This window comes from Typopeltis vanoorti, chromosome 8 (assembly GCF_054136105.1).
Source record: "Typopeltis vanoorti isolate ZY-2024b chromosome 8, IOZ_Tvanoo_1.0, whole genome shotgun sequence".
Lineage (NCBI taxonomy): Eukaryota > Metazoa > Arthropoda > Arachnida > Uropygi > Thelyphonidae > Typopeltis > Typopeltis vanoorti.
In genome coordinates, this window is record NC_143556.1 from 110,588,429 (window position 1) to 110,605,467 (window position 17,039).

The following is a 17,039-nucleotide window of genomic DNA, read 5'->3' on the forward strand; positions in this document are numbered from 1 at the left end:
GACATTTTCCCCATTCAATAACTGATACCATGGGACCAAAGATAGTATTCTCTTAAGTTGATCATAATTTCATAATAAATGCTGTAGAAAATAAAAGCTACTGAGTAAGATTAATATATTATACATTCCTTTATCATTTTCATGAAGCTGAAGATTAATGCCTTCCCTTTCTATGAGTAAGTACAGTATATCAGGTTGAAGGAGAGGGGGGGGGGAGTAATTTTTCGCCATCATGATGCCAACCCAGTAAATAGTTCAGGTGAATGATTACGTCATATGGCTGCACACGTATTTTCACCAGTCAGCTGCTTTGAATGTACCTACTGATTTCATAACAGCTCTGCGGTTTAGGGTGGAGATTTGGGCATCTGTCAATATTGAAAATTTTGTATATCGTGTTGGCTTTTTCAGATTTTTTTTAAAATAAAGTTTATATACTTTTTTTATCAATGTTCTCCATTTTTAGCAGCATTTGATATAAAATTAGAAAGAATGTTAAAATTAATTTAGCAGTTAAGCAGTTTCGGAACTATGCTTACTTTTTCCACATCGAGCTTCTGTTACATCCGTGAGTGCTTTCGTCCTATAAAACTTTCTTAGGAGTACGAGGTACCTACTTGTTTTTTCTATTTGTTAAGAGATGCAGAAGGATGATTGTCACGTCAATAGTTTACAAGCACATGAAATTAGAAATGTTTTTAAACTGCTTAATTAATGAATCGAAATCAGCATTATTGATTGAAAGATCCATAGAAATACTACCTTTCCAGACCAAATAGTATCAAAGAGGATTTTTTTTTTTTTTTTTTTTACATGCCTTCTATAAGCTCTTTTCTTGAGAAAGTTTTTGAGACCAAAAGGAAATTGTTTACTACTCAGCGACCCGGGGAAAAGAGTTTGTATTAAACATGCAGAAAAAAAAGGTAATTATTTGTTTTATTTTATAGTGAAACAGTAAAAAATGCAGTTAGAAATATGAAGCTGATTTTGGTTTCCGTTTTTTTTTTTTTTTTTTTTTTTGGATCTCTTCGTAAAAGTTATCTTGCTTAGTAATTGCACCTTTTACTGATTTAGCATGTCAGCTAAAAATCTTATAGAAATCCCAATTTTCCCATGCCAATACGAAGTGAGAAGTAAATGTGCGAGGGTCAAATTGTGTGAATAATTTTAAAAATATTTTTGCTGGAACTTTGGGCTTCTGGATAAACTGAAGATATTGCATGGATCTCAGTTTACGTAAGGATAACAATATTTTATTTCGTATTTAACAACTAGACAGTATACTAGAGGTCCTTTAAGAGAAGGTGCCATCACTTTTTCAGCTTGCTTGTTTGTATTGGAACTTGTCATGATTGGCAAGTTCCAATCATGACAAGAATCAGAATTTCCACCTTTTCATGCCATAGGCTATGGATGGGGAGCCATACACAATGGCATGTATTGTATGTGTGAATGACAGTAGGTGAAAGATTTTCATATCTCATTTCTACACCATTTGCTTTTTGACACCTCTAGAGCAGGACTTCTTATCTAACCCTCAAGCATCAGTGGTATTGATGTACTATGGGTTAATAACATTTTTTCAAGTGGAATTCACATTAAAAAAATATAATGATCAACCTTTTCTCAGTCAATTTCAGTTGTTTTGCATTTATTGGTCCAGATTTTCACTTTCTCATTTCTCCCCCCCCCATTACATAGATTTTTACGTATAGTGGATTCATTTCATTAAATAAGCCTTTTTATTTCAGTAATGGTTTTGAAATGCTTCTCATTATAAACTTTAATGTAGGTTAAATAATGCTTTTCTTTAACACTTTCAGATAGTATTGCATCTTGTTCTTTTGAAATTCCCAGATCATTGCTAACAAGGATATGAAAAAGAACACTTTTAATAACTTTTTGCAATGAAACCAAGGAAGGATACCTAATTTGTAGTTTTCAGAGGATAGAGACAAAGCACTGGTGGTCACAATTCATTTGACAGATAAAATACTTGAATTTATAAGTGTATTGCATGTATATGAAAGTATCATATTGTAAGTGTATGTGAAAGAGGGATAATGTCAATCCTACCCATATTTATATGTAATCAGATTAATTGAAGTAACATTTTTAAATCTTCCAATTAAAGAAGTAAATGAATTGCCATTTAAGCAAGTGCTGTAGTATCCTAAGCTTGCCATACTTTGGGTATATGATGCAGCTTGTTTCTAGTGGATATACCACTGGTTTCTCTAGTTTGAAATTGTGTATGTTAACCATATTATGAATATGCAGAGAATAAAATGTATGGCACTGTTGAGCATTATGATTAGATGGAGAGAGGACAAAACAAAAATCTTCAATTTTTAATTATTTGAATAATTTTAAAATTGTTTACATAGCAGTCAGAAGTATTAATTAAAGGCCTCATATTTAATTTTTGATGATTCACAGCTCCAAATTTGAACTCTAACAACAAAATTAGAGTGTTAGCCTGGTCCCTGGTGCATACCAGCAGTTTGAAACAGCTGTCAGGCCAGCTACTGAAACTCTTACTCATAAGCACAAATAAGAGATAAATATACTTACTTTGGATCAAGCTTGTCTCTTAAGTAATACAATGCCTAAGTAGCTCATGCTAAAGATTTGAATTTTCTTAATATTTTGAATTTTTGCGGAACTCATAATGTTTACAAACAATTACGTAAACAGTGTTTTTATAAATTAAAGATGCCAAGAACTTATATTCTTGGTTTAATCCTTTATCCAAGTGTAACCAAACAAAGTTTTTGTGTGAAGTAACTTCACAACTGGGCAACTTGCATATAGAGGCTAATGACCTCACATTATTTGCCTTAGTTTCCCATAATGCAAAGCACATATCCTTTGCATTACACATGTATAATGCTATGCATTATGGGAAGAGTCACTACCCAGGCCGGGTTTGAACTTTATTGAGGTCTCATCAGTGGTAGCCAGATCCAGAAATGATACCAAGGTTGAAGTAATGCAGAAATCATAAGTGATGTGAAGTCATTAGCCTATGTATATGAGTTGTCCAGTTATGAAGTTACTTCACGCACAAACTTTGCTTATTATTATTTGACACCTCCAGGGAGTCCAAAGACTCATCGAGGGAGAGTGTGCCAATAGCATCGAACGATTGGTCCCCTTCCAATTACTAACTGCACTTAAACTTACTTAACTGAGCCATTAGTAGCAAAGGCTCTACTTGGATAAAGGATTAAACCAAGAATCTAATTTTTTGGCATCTTTAATTTATAGTATAACCAAGCAGAAAAACTATCAACATAAACAGATTGTACTGCAGGAGGAAGATGGATATGAGGTTGAAGATGTGGTTGCAGCAGTAGAAGGTGAACTGATGGAATGCATAAAGGTGAGGATGAGACACGTAGGAATGGAAATCACATTTAAGATTAGGGAAACGGTAGTGGTCAAACCAGAGAGAGATGTAGTATAGCAGCTAGAACAGAGAATGTTAGTGCTGGTAGAATGGCCTCAAACACACAGTGATTGTTATGTTTATACACAAATGTAAGGAGTATTTGAAACAAGAGAGTTGAGTTTGTTGCATTCATTGAGATGGTATGCCCAAAAGTAATTGGAATAAATGAATCTTGTTGTCTGAGGAGGATGTGATGTCGGGTATAGAATTAGAAGGATGTATAATTTTCTGGAAGGATAGAGATGTGAAAAGAGGAAGGGAGTGTGCTGGTAATGATTGCAGAGGAATTATGTCCACAAAGTTGATAGTGCATGCACAGATTTTGAATCTGTTTAGTGTGAAGTTGAAATAAACAGGTTAGTATATCTGATAGGATGCTGTTATAGACTAGGGAATGCAGAGAATACTGATTGTGAAATCTTTAGTCAAATTAGTTGGGCATGTAAAAAAGAAGGTGATCCTGATGGAAAGCTTTAATTACAGGAATATAGACTAGAAGGAGAAGATAGTGTATGGGAACAAGGAGAGCAAGTTCGTGGAATTTCTGAGAGATAAGTATCTCGAGCAGCACTGGAGGCTTTAAATGTTTTGGATTTGGTGATAACTTCACAAGGTGTAGTTGTTAATGAAGTGTTGACACTGTCGCCAGTTGGTGAGAGTGATCATGAGGTACTTATTTGGGAAGTGATGAAACAAGAAAAGATAACTGCCGAATTGGATACATGTGGAAGTATAAAGCAGGTGATTATAGGAAGCTATATAGTCAGTTAGCATCAGTACATTGGGTAGATGAGCTGAGTGGAAAAGATTTTGACAATGCATGGAAACTCACAAGGCAGTATCTGACAAAAGCAATGTATGACTGCAAAAGTAGGAGTGAAATGGATTAATAGTGAAATCAAGCAAGCTGTGCTGGAAAAGAAAATGCTATGCAGGAGGTACAAGATGGTGATGGTGATCAGATGCATGAAGAGTATAAAGTGCAGGCTAGAAAGGTGACAAGCATGGTAAAGAAAGAAAAGGTACAGTATTGGCTGGTCAGGCCAAGGTTAACTCAAGGGAATTTTTCTGCTACACGGCAAGCAAGAGGAAGAATAATTATGGCAGATTAATATTGGTGGATAGTCATGGCAGCAGACTAACAGCTGCAAAGAATATAGTGGAATTATTGAACGAGCACTTTATCAGCATATATCATACTGGTATAAATGATCTGGTGCAATATATAGAAGAGAGGTAAGTATTGGGAGAATTGGAAGTGAATGAAACAGAGGTATATCAGATGTTGGTTGGGTTAGATGTGAATAAGGCTGTTGGAATGGATGACATATCACCATGTATTCTTAAAGAATGTGCACCACAGTTGTTTATGCCTTTGACCTGGTTATTTAATGAAAGTCTTGCAGTGAGTCAGGTTCCTAAGGACTGGAAAGAAGGCAGACTAGTACCACTCCAACAACATGGTTCTAGGACAGAAGTCTCAATTATAGGCCAGTCTGTATAACTGCAGTTGTGGTCAAGGTATTGGAGACATTGGTAAGGAATAGAATACAGAATTGAGTTGATGGACATAACATTCTTTATGATGGTCAGCATGGATTTGTAAAAGGTAGGCCCTGTTTTAGTATCTTAGACTTTGCAAAAGCATTTGATAGATTACCACATGAAAGTTGGTTTACAAACTGTAGAGGATGGGAATAGATAGTATATTGGTTAGATGGATCACAGATTGGCTCTCTGAATGATACCAGCAGGTTGTGTATGATGGAGCAGTGTCTCAAACAAGAAGGGTAACCAGGATTCTGCTCTTGAGCCCCTGCTGTTTAACTTGTTTGTAAACGATATGTCATGTGGACTGACTGAAGATCTTCAGTTATTTGCTGATGATGCAAAGTTAGGAAGAATTATAAGTAGCACTGCTGATGCTGAATCCCTTCATGTAGATTTGAATAGACTTTTTACTTGGACAAAAGAGTGGTGGTTGTAGTTTTAATATCACTAAGTGCAGGGTTTTTGCATTTTGGAATGCAGAAATATAAGACTGTGTACTATATCGATGGTGTTGTACTGCAGGAAGTGGATGAGATTAGAGATATTGGAGTGATGGTTGACAGTAGACTGAAGTTTAGAAGGCATATTGCTAGTGTTGCAAAGGCTGCTTATCGTAGTGCTGCAATGATAAGAAGCGCTCTAACATGCAAAGATAAGGAAGTGGTTGTGCTACTGTATAAGGCACTGGTCAGACCACACTTGGACTATTGTGTTCAGATCTGGTTACCTGGTTTTCAATGTGATGTGAAGACATTAGAGAGGGTCCAGAGATGAGTGACTAAGACAATATCAGGAGTTTGGAATGGTGGCTATGGAGTGAGAGAGAGGTGAATCCAGAGGGAATTATAAAAAGAGTAGAAGGTAAGAGGGGAAGAACCAGAGGTCATTCCTGGAAGTTGTGTATAAGTGTGGTGAAGAACGGGTGTGAGGAGTAGATTTTTTTACATAGAGAATTGTCAGTGATTGGAATCATTACCAGAATGTGTTGTTAATGCAAGGAGCGTTGAGGATTTTAAGATTTTATATGATAAATATGTTATAAATTGAAGAACCTCCCACGATAGGTCTGTTGACTTCATGGAGGGTGTAATAATAATAAACAGTGTTTTTTTACTTGTCTATGCAATGATTATCGTCATTTCCTCATATGTATCCTCAAGGGTGCATAGAATATTATGATAGTTCTACATAATTAACATTGACATTAGTTAATAGATACCTTCCACATTAATCTTTTATGTATCATATCTCCAATATTGTCATACTCCAGGTCTTCTAAGGAATTACTACATGCATCAGTCCATTAAAATCTTAGTTTCTTCTGTTTTTTTTTTTTTTTTTTGCCATTCTTTCCTGAAGCAACTGTTCCTAATGTTCATTTTATTTAAGTGATCATGCCACCATTTAGTATTCAGGAATAAGTGAGTTCTAGTCACATATTTTTCAATGCTAGATATATCAAGTTAATTTCTACCCCCCCCCCCCCCCCCAATCAGGAGGCCACGAGTGTGAATTCCACTGCAGTTATGGATGTTTGTGAATGCCTTTCATTGATGTTCGACAAGTGCCTCGAGTCTGTGAAGAATTGAAGTGGACTGAAAAGGTTCTAGTTTTGGCTTCTAAGAGAGGATTTCTAAATTATCTAATCCTTAGCTCATCCTTATTACTAATATGCAGTAACTTTACAGTGTTTCATGGGAGACATGTACATTAAAATAATTGATATTTTTGTCTCCCATTGGGAATACTGCTAATAATAATAATATATTTTATCAAAATTAAAATGTATTTTAATAAAAAAATTAGGTTAGAAGTAGATTTTTATTAGATTCATAGATATGTTTTATTATTATTATTATTATTATTCCTGATACCTCCAAGGAGTCCGAAGACTCATTGCGGGAGGACATCTTCAGCTGTCTCTACACCTTACTTCTACTACGAATCAACGCCATCTACCGCCCACCTCCAACACCACCACAACTAGTAATTTTTGTCTGTAAATTGCGTGTGTTCTGAAGGGCTGATTTGTATGTATGATGTATGATATTATGTATGATGTAGATGTTCTTAATCATTTTTAAAATGATTAAGAACATCTTAAGAGGTTATGATGTTTTTAAGGATGCCATGTCTTGTTTGTTAATTAAACAAAACGCAAGATATTATGTCTTGGTTAATTTGAAGAAAGTTGAAAATATCTATGATTTTAGTATAGTATTCATAAACAGTATCGTTTAAGCTGTCACGTAGTTGAGAAAATGTAATTTTTTGCTTCTCAAGCTCCTCTTTATCTCCGTCATTCTCTTTATGGCATATCATATTCTCATTCTGTGCAGTTTTAAAAATCTCTTCTTTGTGTGCCATCAATTCCCCCCCCCCCCCCCCCCCAAGAATCGAAATTGTTTTTGTATGATTTGTTTTTCAGATTCTTTACATGCTCTTTCCTGATCAAGTTATTATTATTCCGGGCAACTCCAAGGAGTTGACAGACTCATCGAGGGAAGCCCTAACATCATGTCAAGAACAACTATTTGACATTCACACAGTATCTGTCATACCTCGCCTTGAACTCATTCATGGTCGTAGCAACCACAACAGACTCTGGCAGCTTATTCCACTCATTCACCACTCTCCAAGTAAAAAACCTAGCTCTAACACCCCTGCTAACCACATTCTTGCCCGGCTTCCATGTATAGCCCCTAGTCCTCCCACCACCAGTCCTATTCTCACAAATATCTTCTGGATTAATCTTATAGAAACCCTTCAGCAATTTAAATGTCTCAATCATATCACCCCTTTTCCACCTATCGACCAATTTTTGCAACCCACAAATCTTCACCATGTTCTCATAAGGTTCATTCTACAGACCTGCTATCATCTTGGTCACTCGTCTCTGGATCCTCTCCACCTCCTCCACATCAAGAAGAAACCCTGGTGCCCATATCTGGGCACAGTAGTCTAGATGGGGTTTTGTCAAAGCTCAATATAGAGGAACAATAACTTTTTGTCTCTGCTTGTTAAAGTATTTTTCAGGAGCCAAGTGATTTGATGAGCTGATTTAGCCACTTTTGTAATGTGCCCCCTAAACTTCAATTCTCTGTCCACCAACACTCCCAAATCCCTGGCCTCATCAATCTCCTGGAGTACGGTTCCACCAATGTAATATACTGCTGCTATTCTTTTCACCCCAAAATGCATAACCTTACACTTTGCCACATTAAATTGACATCCATTTTCCCTTGTCCAGTCCTACAAACTATCCAAATCATCCTGTAAAATTTTGACATCCTGTGCACTCACAATTGCTCTACCCAACTTTGCATCAGCAAACAAGTGAACACTTCCTCTCAGATCCTTTCCTATATCATTTATCAATAAATTGAAAAGTAGTGGTCCAAGAACAGAGCCCTGCAGCACACCACTAGTCACAAGCAGTCTTTTGGACTCAACTTCTGAATAAACCACTCTCTGGTATCTCTCCCTCAACTACCTTCCTATCCATCTCACCAACCCTATATCCATCCCCATCTGCTTCAGTTTACTGATTAGAGTTCCATGTGGTATCCTGTCAAAGGCCTTGGCAAGCTCCAGTAGAATCACTGTAAACCCATTACCCTTTTCCGGTTCAGCCGTCACTGTGTTATAAAACATGAGCAAGTTACTGAGGCATGATCTACCCTTCACAAAACCATGTTGTCCCCCATACAATATCCCATTTTCATCTATCCAATCCTGTATTCTTTTCTTGACTAATTTCTCCAAGACCTTGACAACGATTCCTTATATGCTAATTGGTCGGTAATTTACAACAGCAGTCTTGGAACCTCCTTTATGCAGTGGAACTATTTTCCCCTCTTTCCACCCCCTTGGGATGGACTAACCCAGACCTGACTCAAATTAAACAAAATGGTCAAGGGTACTGACAATTCTTTAGCCGCTTCATCTACGACACGAGCTGGTATACCATCCAATCCCACAGATGTATTGACATTGAGGTTATGCAATAGACTACTTACCTCCACTTCATTCACCACAATTCCCGTATAATCTATTGGTTCATTCATTCCTGCAATGTCACCACCTGGATGATATATTCTTGCAAAGTGCTCACTCAGTAACTCAACTATAACAGTTGATTCAGTTACCTCCCTACCATCGGCATTCTTTAAAATCATTCTGCCATATACATTTTTTCTTTTACTTGCAACATATCGAGAAAACTGTTTAGGATTCTCTTTAGCCTGCATGGCCAATGTTCTTTCGTAATCCTTTTGCTTTTCTTACCACACTTGTTACCCTTCTGGTTACCTAAGTTACCTAAATTCTGCTTTCCAAGTGCAACAGCTGTATTCTTCAAGTTGAGGATTTGGTCCTTACAGTTTGTATACAGGATACAGTCTTCAAATTCCATTTTTATTTTTCTGTACAGCTTCATTGGCATGATGTTATACCATAACATCTGCATTGGGGAGCAATGCAGATGTTATGGCCTTACAGGAAGACTTGAATAGACTGTATGAATGGTTAGGTAAGTGGAACTATCAGTTCAGTGTTACAAAGCATAAGGTTGGAAATTTGGTAAGCAACAATGGGATGTAAAATACACACTTGGTGGAGAAACTTTAAAGAAGGTATAAGAAATGAGAGATCTGGGAGTGGAGCTGGACAAGCACCTGAAGTTCAGGGGCCACATTGCACAAGTATGAAGACGTCACATCAGATAATGACAATGATATGGAGGATCCTGATGTGCTGAAATAATGATGTCATTATTTCATGACATCAATTCCATGATGTCATTTGTCATGATGCCATTGTATAAGGCTTTGATCAGGCCTCATATGGATTATTGTGCATAGATTTGGTCACTGGGTTTTCATGGTGATGAGGATATCTTAGAAAAAGTCTAGAGGAGATTCACAAAGGTAGTCAGTGATCTTTGGAATGTGGAGTATGAAGACAGATTGAAAGAATGCACATTGCAAAGTCTTGTGAATAGGAGGAGGGGGGGGAGATATAATTGAGACATATAAGTTAATCAGCGGTTGTTATCACGTTGACATTGCAGAGATTTTTCATGAATGGGAGACGGGGAGTAGAACAAGAGGCCATCCATGGAAACTATATAAATAGAGTGTGAGCAGAGGAGTAAGAAGCAAGTTCTTGGTATGGAGAGTGGCTGGTGAGTGGAATGCATTTTCTGAGTGTGTTGTGAATGGAGACACTGAATCATTTCAAGGCACAGTTGAATGAGCTTTGTGTGTGATAGTGAGTACCTCCCATGCTGAGTCTCTGACTCCATGGAGGTCAGACGTTAACGTTTTAGTCATATCTGCCTTATAAACTATCTTCCTTAGTTGGAAGACATGCCACTAGAACTCTAGACCTTTAGGTAGTGGATGACTTTCATATCCCAGCAAAACACTGTAACCTTGTTTGTTGGCAGCATGAAGCAGTTTCTGGTTTCTCTTCCTGCCTGTTCCACGTATGTGCATTTTTAGTAATGGCTTTGCTAAGGAACCAGTACTTCTTCCATTCTAAGATTGAAAAGTAAAACAGTTTCCAAAAGCCCAAGTACTGAATGGTGCACAGGAAAGAGCCTGTTAACAATTTGTGAGGCTTTCTAATCAGCTGGCAAATAATCCTGTTGCTGCTTACCCAGCCAGGTTGTGCATGGAGAGTTCACAGAGGGTACTGTTGAGGTTATGTTTGAGTTTGAGTGCTCTCTTCGTGGAAAGTGCATCCATAAGTTTATCACCCCCTGCTGGACAGGTTATCTCACTATAATATATTTAGTTTAATCCTTTATCCAAGTGTGAGCAAACAAAGTTTGCGCCTGAAAGTATCTTCAGGACTGGGTTAAGGTGGTACACACCAGGGCAACTCGTTGCAAAGGTGGAGCAAGCTACCAACACTCCTATCCTAGTATCTCCTATAATGCAAAACACATCTCCTTGCGGATATGTCTATTGTTATGCATTAAGGGAAGGGCCACTACCCAGACCGGTTTCGACCTTTATTGAGGTCTCTTCAGTGGGAGCCAGGCCCAAGTCGAGATATCAGGCAGAAGCATTAGCAGGTCATCTCCACCTATAGGAATTGCCAATTGGTGTGCCACCCTTTTTTAATAAGTTACTCTGGATTTAGAGAAAGATGTTGAAAATGACTCATAATTTTGTTATACAAACATGAAAGTTTGTATAACAAAATTATAGTGTCACTGCAATTAAAATAAAATCTAACAAAAACTACAAACATTTTCAAAAACTTAACAAAAAATTGCAACAACAACAAAAATATATCCAAAAAAATTCTTCTCCCCACCAAAAGTCTCACATTAACTTTACCAACATCTGGGATTTCACTACCAACACCATTGATGTTCACCACTGCTTAGTCATCCAGATTTGATCTGTTATCACTGAGCCACAGCCGGCATTCTCTACAGCTACAACTCATCTCAGTCTTCCACTATGTCACCATGCATTTACAACATGCATGCTACCCTCTGTAAGAAGGATGGAAGATGTGTTTTTGTCAAGTCTGATAGTCTGTACCAAAAGTCATCAGACTTGAAATCCTGCTTTTTCTCAAGATTTCCTTGTTTCACTTTGTTGCCTTCATTTGCTGACTTTGCCGCTCTGATTCTTGACTGTTCTGACCTTTTTGATTATTTATCTCTGAAAGTGGATCAGATACAGTCTAATTACCCAAACAGTGATATAATATTCATTGTCCTTAATTCATGCTGTTTTCCCTTTTCTAAGTTCACACAATTCTGCTGGAAGAAAAGCAGAATTATTTGCTGTCAGTAATGGTTTGCCAAAATATCGTTCATCAACTTAATAGAATACCAGAAATTCCTGCTCATTCTCTCAGCACCCTGGAACTTTTCTTAACCAGCCAGTTATTCCTTTATGTAAAGAGAACTATCCCTCTAGTTGATATCTCTCCATTTGTGCTAATATAGAATTAATTCCCATTCTATATTATTTGTATAATCTGTCATGGTTCTGACATCTGCCCAACAGCATGGAAGCACTTCTTTATCCATCCTGTCCCTAAAAGGGGGAGATTAAAGTTAGCCATGAAACTGTTAACCCATTGTCCTCACTTTTTAACGTGATGAACAGTATTCAAATCTTTATTTCTGTACTTAAAATTACTCATAACCATAATCCTCCTTTTATTCGCCAAATCAGGTTGCCTAAATGCTATTGTCATTGCTCATAACAACATCACCCTAAATGTGTCACCTTGTCTATCTCCATCTCATGCTGTACTTACCTCCCAGTGCTAATATTTCTCTCTCTCTCTCTCTTCTCTGCATCTCCATTTCGGGTGGGCGCAATTCCTCTTGTATCAACCTATTGTCCTGTTGCGAAGGAAACATTCTCTCCATCTGCATTCTCATTAGTATCATCCTTCACTTTTATTGATTTTGAGGAAGATCGATTCAGATAGTATAATATACACAAATAGACACACACACTCCCTACATTGTACCTTTCCATTTATATTACATTTCTTTTTCATCTTACACTCATTCCACTGATCTTTCACTGCTTTTCTCTCCCTGTCCATGTTCTACCAGCTCACCTTTTATCTCTTCACATCTCTTCCTTACTTTCTCAGATCTGTCATTTTTTATCTCTGGATAGTTGCTTCATCATATGACTCATACATAAATGACTCAGTTGCAATTCATTGCTCTTATGCAGTTTAGTCAATCCCACTCATTCACAAACTGCACTATCTTCTCTCTTTTATATATATATATATATATATATATATACGGAGGTGGTCTTAAAAGTTCTCGGCCAAACAATGAAAAAAGAAATTTATAATTTCACAATTATTTTTATTTTTCAAAATAATTTCCCTTAAGACTAATACATTTATTCTGATACATTAACACTAATACTTAGGATAATGGTACTGGAGCATCACTCCAGCACCATTATCCTGTTCCTTTAGTGGTTCTCAGTAGGATCTTCAAAATACCCCATTCTACAGCTGCAATCACCTCTTGATTCGAAGAAAAACGCTGACCAGCGAGGAAGAGTTTTAGGAAGAGATAGAAGTGAGAGGGAACCAAATCTGGGGAATAGGGTGGATGTTCCAACAATTCATAGTGCAGATCCCTTAATTTTCCCATTGCCAAAATGCCTTTGTGGGCAGATGCATGTCCTAATGAAAGATGATATTTTTCTTCTGTAAACAGGGTCTTTTCTCACAAATTTTTTCATGTAGTCTGGTTAAAAGATTAGAATAATATTCCCCAGTTATTGTTTTACTCATTTCAAGATAATTAATGAACAAAATGCCTTTAGCATCCCAAATCCCAAAACACTGATGCCATGACCTTTACTGCTGATGGAACCAACTTTGCCTTCTTTGGCACTGAACAACTGGCTTATGTCCACTGTTTTGACTGCTGTTTGGATTCTGGTGTGTAATGGTGAATTCAAGTCTCATCCATAGTAATAAATCAATGCACAGAATCAGTTTTATTCTTGTTAAAATGCTCCAAGCACTATTCAGAGATTTTCATGCGAGTGCGTTTTTGACCTGCTCTGAGCAAGCGCAGCACCAATCTTGCACAAAAGCTTTTTCACTTGCAATTCTTCGTGTAAAATATATTCTACACGTTCTTTTGAACTGCCAGCAAGTTTTCAGCAATTTCACTCACTTTGACTCACCGGTCATCCAATACCATATTAAGAAGTTTTGTGTAGCGTAATTACAGCGATGGCAGTAGATCATTTTAGTTCAACAAAATCGTACCAACCTGGTGCGAACGTCAAGGATGTAAGTGAGTCAATTAGAATGTAAAAGCAGCGGGTGAAAGAATCGATAGTGGTAGTAGTAGGTATAAATGATTTGAAAGGAGACAAAATGGCTATGAGTGAGAATGTAAAGGAATTGCTTGAGGTAGCAAAAGAGAAGAGTGAGAGAGTTAGAATGGTGAGTCTGTTGCCGCGGTATGACAGTGAAGAGTATAGAAGGAGGGCCATAATTGCAAGTGACTTTATGCATGAATTATGCAGGACGAGTGGTGTGGAATTTGTGGATGTGTGAAGTGAGTTCGATGGGTGAAAGGATTTATATAAGATGGATGGTTTACATTTGAATGGATTTGGCGTACAGAGACTTGAAAAGGTGTTGTTGAACGTAGTGGAAGTGGATGTGCAGAATCAGGGAAACTAGAGTTATTAAGGGGGGGGGGTAAGTAGACATGCAGACTTTAGGGAGACAGTTGAGTGTATAAATGTGTATAATATGCCCAAGCGAGTACAAAAGACTACAAATCAGAATGGGATAGTTAGTATAAGGCATCAAAATAGGGAGATGGGACAAATGTGCTTCAGCAATTCATGTATACTAATGCCAGAAGTATTAGGAACAAGAAGGAAGAATTTTTGATCTTGGTTGGCACTTCCAGGCCACAGGTTATTGGCATTAGTGAAACATGGCTGACAGAAGATGATATATCTAGTGGGATTGAATGTGAGGTATATGGTGTGTTCAGGAGTGACAGGGAGAATAAAATGGGGGAGGAGTGTTATTGATGATAGCTGATGAGCTACAGCCAAGGAGAATAGAAGTGGAACTGCAGGATAGAGAAAAGAGCACATTTGAGGCTATTTGGTCTGAGATTGAAACTAGCAGAACAAAATATACAGTTGGGTGCTGCTATAGACTAGGTGATGGAATAGATGGTGGAGATAGTATGCATAAGCAAATAGAAGAAATGAGTGGAAGGAGGGTAATTATTATGGGTGATTTCAACTATGGTAACATTGATTGGAAGGAGGAGAGGACACATGGGAGGAAGGAATTGGATTTTATGCGATTATTAAGGGATAACTGTCTGCAACAGCATATAATGGAAAATACTAGGGATCAGAGAGTGCTTAACCTAGTAATTGCATCTGAAAATTTCGCTGTAACGAATATGACCACGTTGCCACCAATTGGTGAGAGTGATCATAGGGTCTTGACTTGGGAGGTGTGGAATTTGCATTTAAGATGGTACATGTGGAATTATCGGGCAGGTCAGTATGACAAGCTTAGGAGTTTGATTGGTTCAGTGCCATAGCATGTTAAACTGCAAGGGCTAGATGTTGATAGCGCATGGGAGGCAGTTAGGAAATGTTTGCAATGAAGCAATGGCTGACTGTATACCTAGAGTCTGAATAATAAATCAAGTAGGGGTTAAATGGATGAATAACACCATTAAGCTTGAGCTGCAAAAAAAAGAAACAACTATGGAGAGAATTTAAGGAGAAAGGTGACCGGCAGGCACACGAACGGTATAAAGTGCAGGCCAGCAGGGTAACGAGTGTGGTAAGAAAAGCAAAAAAAAATTACGAAAGAACATTGGCCATTCAGGCTAAAGAGAATCCTAAACAGTTATTATTCCTCTGTATTGAGCCTTGATGAGACCCCATCTAGACTACTGTGCTAAATAATAGTAATAATAACCACTGTATGGGCACCAGAGTTTCTTCTTGATGGGGAGGAGGTGGAGAGGATCCATAGGCGAGTGACCAAGATGATAGCAGATCTATGGAATGAACCTTATGAGAACAGGTTGAAGATTTGTGGGTTGCAAAAATTGGTTGAAAGGCGGAAAAGTGGTGATATGATTGAGACATTCAAATTGCTGAAGGGTTTCTATAAGATTAATTCAGAAGATATTTTTGAGAATAGGACTGGTGGTGGGAGGACTAGGGGCCATACATGGAAGCTGAGCAAGAATGTAGTTAGCAAGGGTGTTGAGCTAGGTTTTTTACTTGGAGAGTGGTGAATGAGTGGAATAAGTTGCCAGAGTCTGTTGTGGGGGCTCTGACTGTGAATGAGTTTAAGGCGAGTTGTGATAGATATTTTGTGAATGTCGAATAGTTGTTCTTGACATGACGTTAGGGCCTCCCTCAATGAGTCTCTCGACTCCTTGGAGTTGCCCGAAATAATAATAATAATAATATGCACGTGATCAATGATTGCTGGTGTTGTTACACTTTTTGGATGTCCTTCATGTGGATCATCTTCAAGGCTGGTATGGCCATGTTTAAACTCTGCAGCTCATTTCTTAATTGTCAAAAACGGAGAAGAGTGCTTGCTCATAAACTTTTATGAACTTTGAATGAATTTCTTTTGGCATTTAACCTTCTTTTACAAAGAATTTTATAACCGCACAATACTCAATTTTATCCATTTCAAGAGATACAGACAACACTTTTGTTTCAGATAGCTTTGTAAAACAAACTACTTGATAGAATGACTTGCAATTTCATATGGATGCTTATGACAGATGTGCCAACTTAGAAAAAAAAATCTTGCCAATAGTGTTGCCATCTATGGTCGATGCCGAGAACTTTTCAGATCGCCCTTGTAAGGCACTTGATTGAAAAGGCTCAAGAATTTAATACAAGAATTTAATAAAATGCCTAGGTATAATCATTGATTATACCTAGGCATTTGACTCTGTCAGGTGGGAGGGCTTGTGGAAAATACTAGCTAAAATGGATATACCAGGATATTTGACACACCTTTTAAAACAACTTCACAAGAGGCATCAGGAGGCAGTGAAGATCAATAAAATATCTGAGTGGTTCAACATCGACAAAGGTGTGAGACACTCCCTTGATCTATTACAAACTTTACAGAGATTACATTATTACAAAGACACTTTAATGGACATGATAGTGGTTTCTCAGTTGATGGCAAAATGATAAATAATCTTAGTTATGATAATATTGTTCTTATTGCCAGCAGCAACGGAGAACTGGAGTCCCTTATTAAAAGTGTTGAATGGGAAAGCCAGAAATATGGTTTAAGAATTAACTATGGTAAAACAAAATATATGCCAAAATGTACAAAAAATGACAATTTTGCCAACAGTGTTGACTTCGAGAAGGTGGATGAATTCATTTACCTTGCAGCTCTAATAATCACCAGTAGTAGATGTCAACCAGAAATGAAAAGAATTACCATGATAGGGGATACAATTGCAGAGAAGATTTCT

At 37.5% G+C, this 17,039-nt stretch overlaps 1 protein-coding gene across 4 annotated transcripts in view; it reads left to right on the forward strand.

Moving 5' to 3' along the window:
• The first annotated feature begins 349 nt into the window (after positions 1–349).
• LOC150104284 (glutaredoxin-2, mitochondrial-like) overlaps positions 350–17,039 on the forward strand; it is a 471,371-nt gene continuing 454,681 nt past the window's right edge. Inside the window, exon 1 of one of the 4 annotated variants that reach the window (XM_090396890.1) lies at positions 350–923. Coding sequence is in view for 2 of the 4 variants with exons in the window: in XM_090396888.1 (XP_090253014.1) it covers positions 1,410–1,458 (49 nt within the window). In the remaining 2 variants the exon portion in view is untranslated. Of the gene's footprint in view, positions 924–1,022; positions 1,237–1,379; positions 1,459–17,039 lie in introns of those variants that run through there. The other 3 variants (XM_090396891.1, XM_090396889.1, XM_090396888.1) reach the window with 3 other exon arrangements.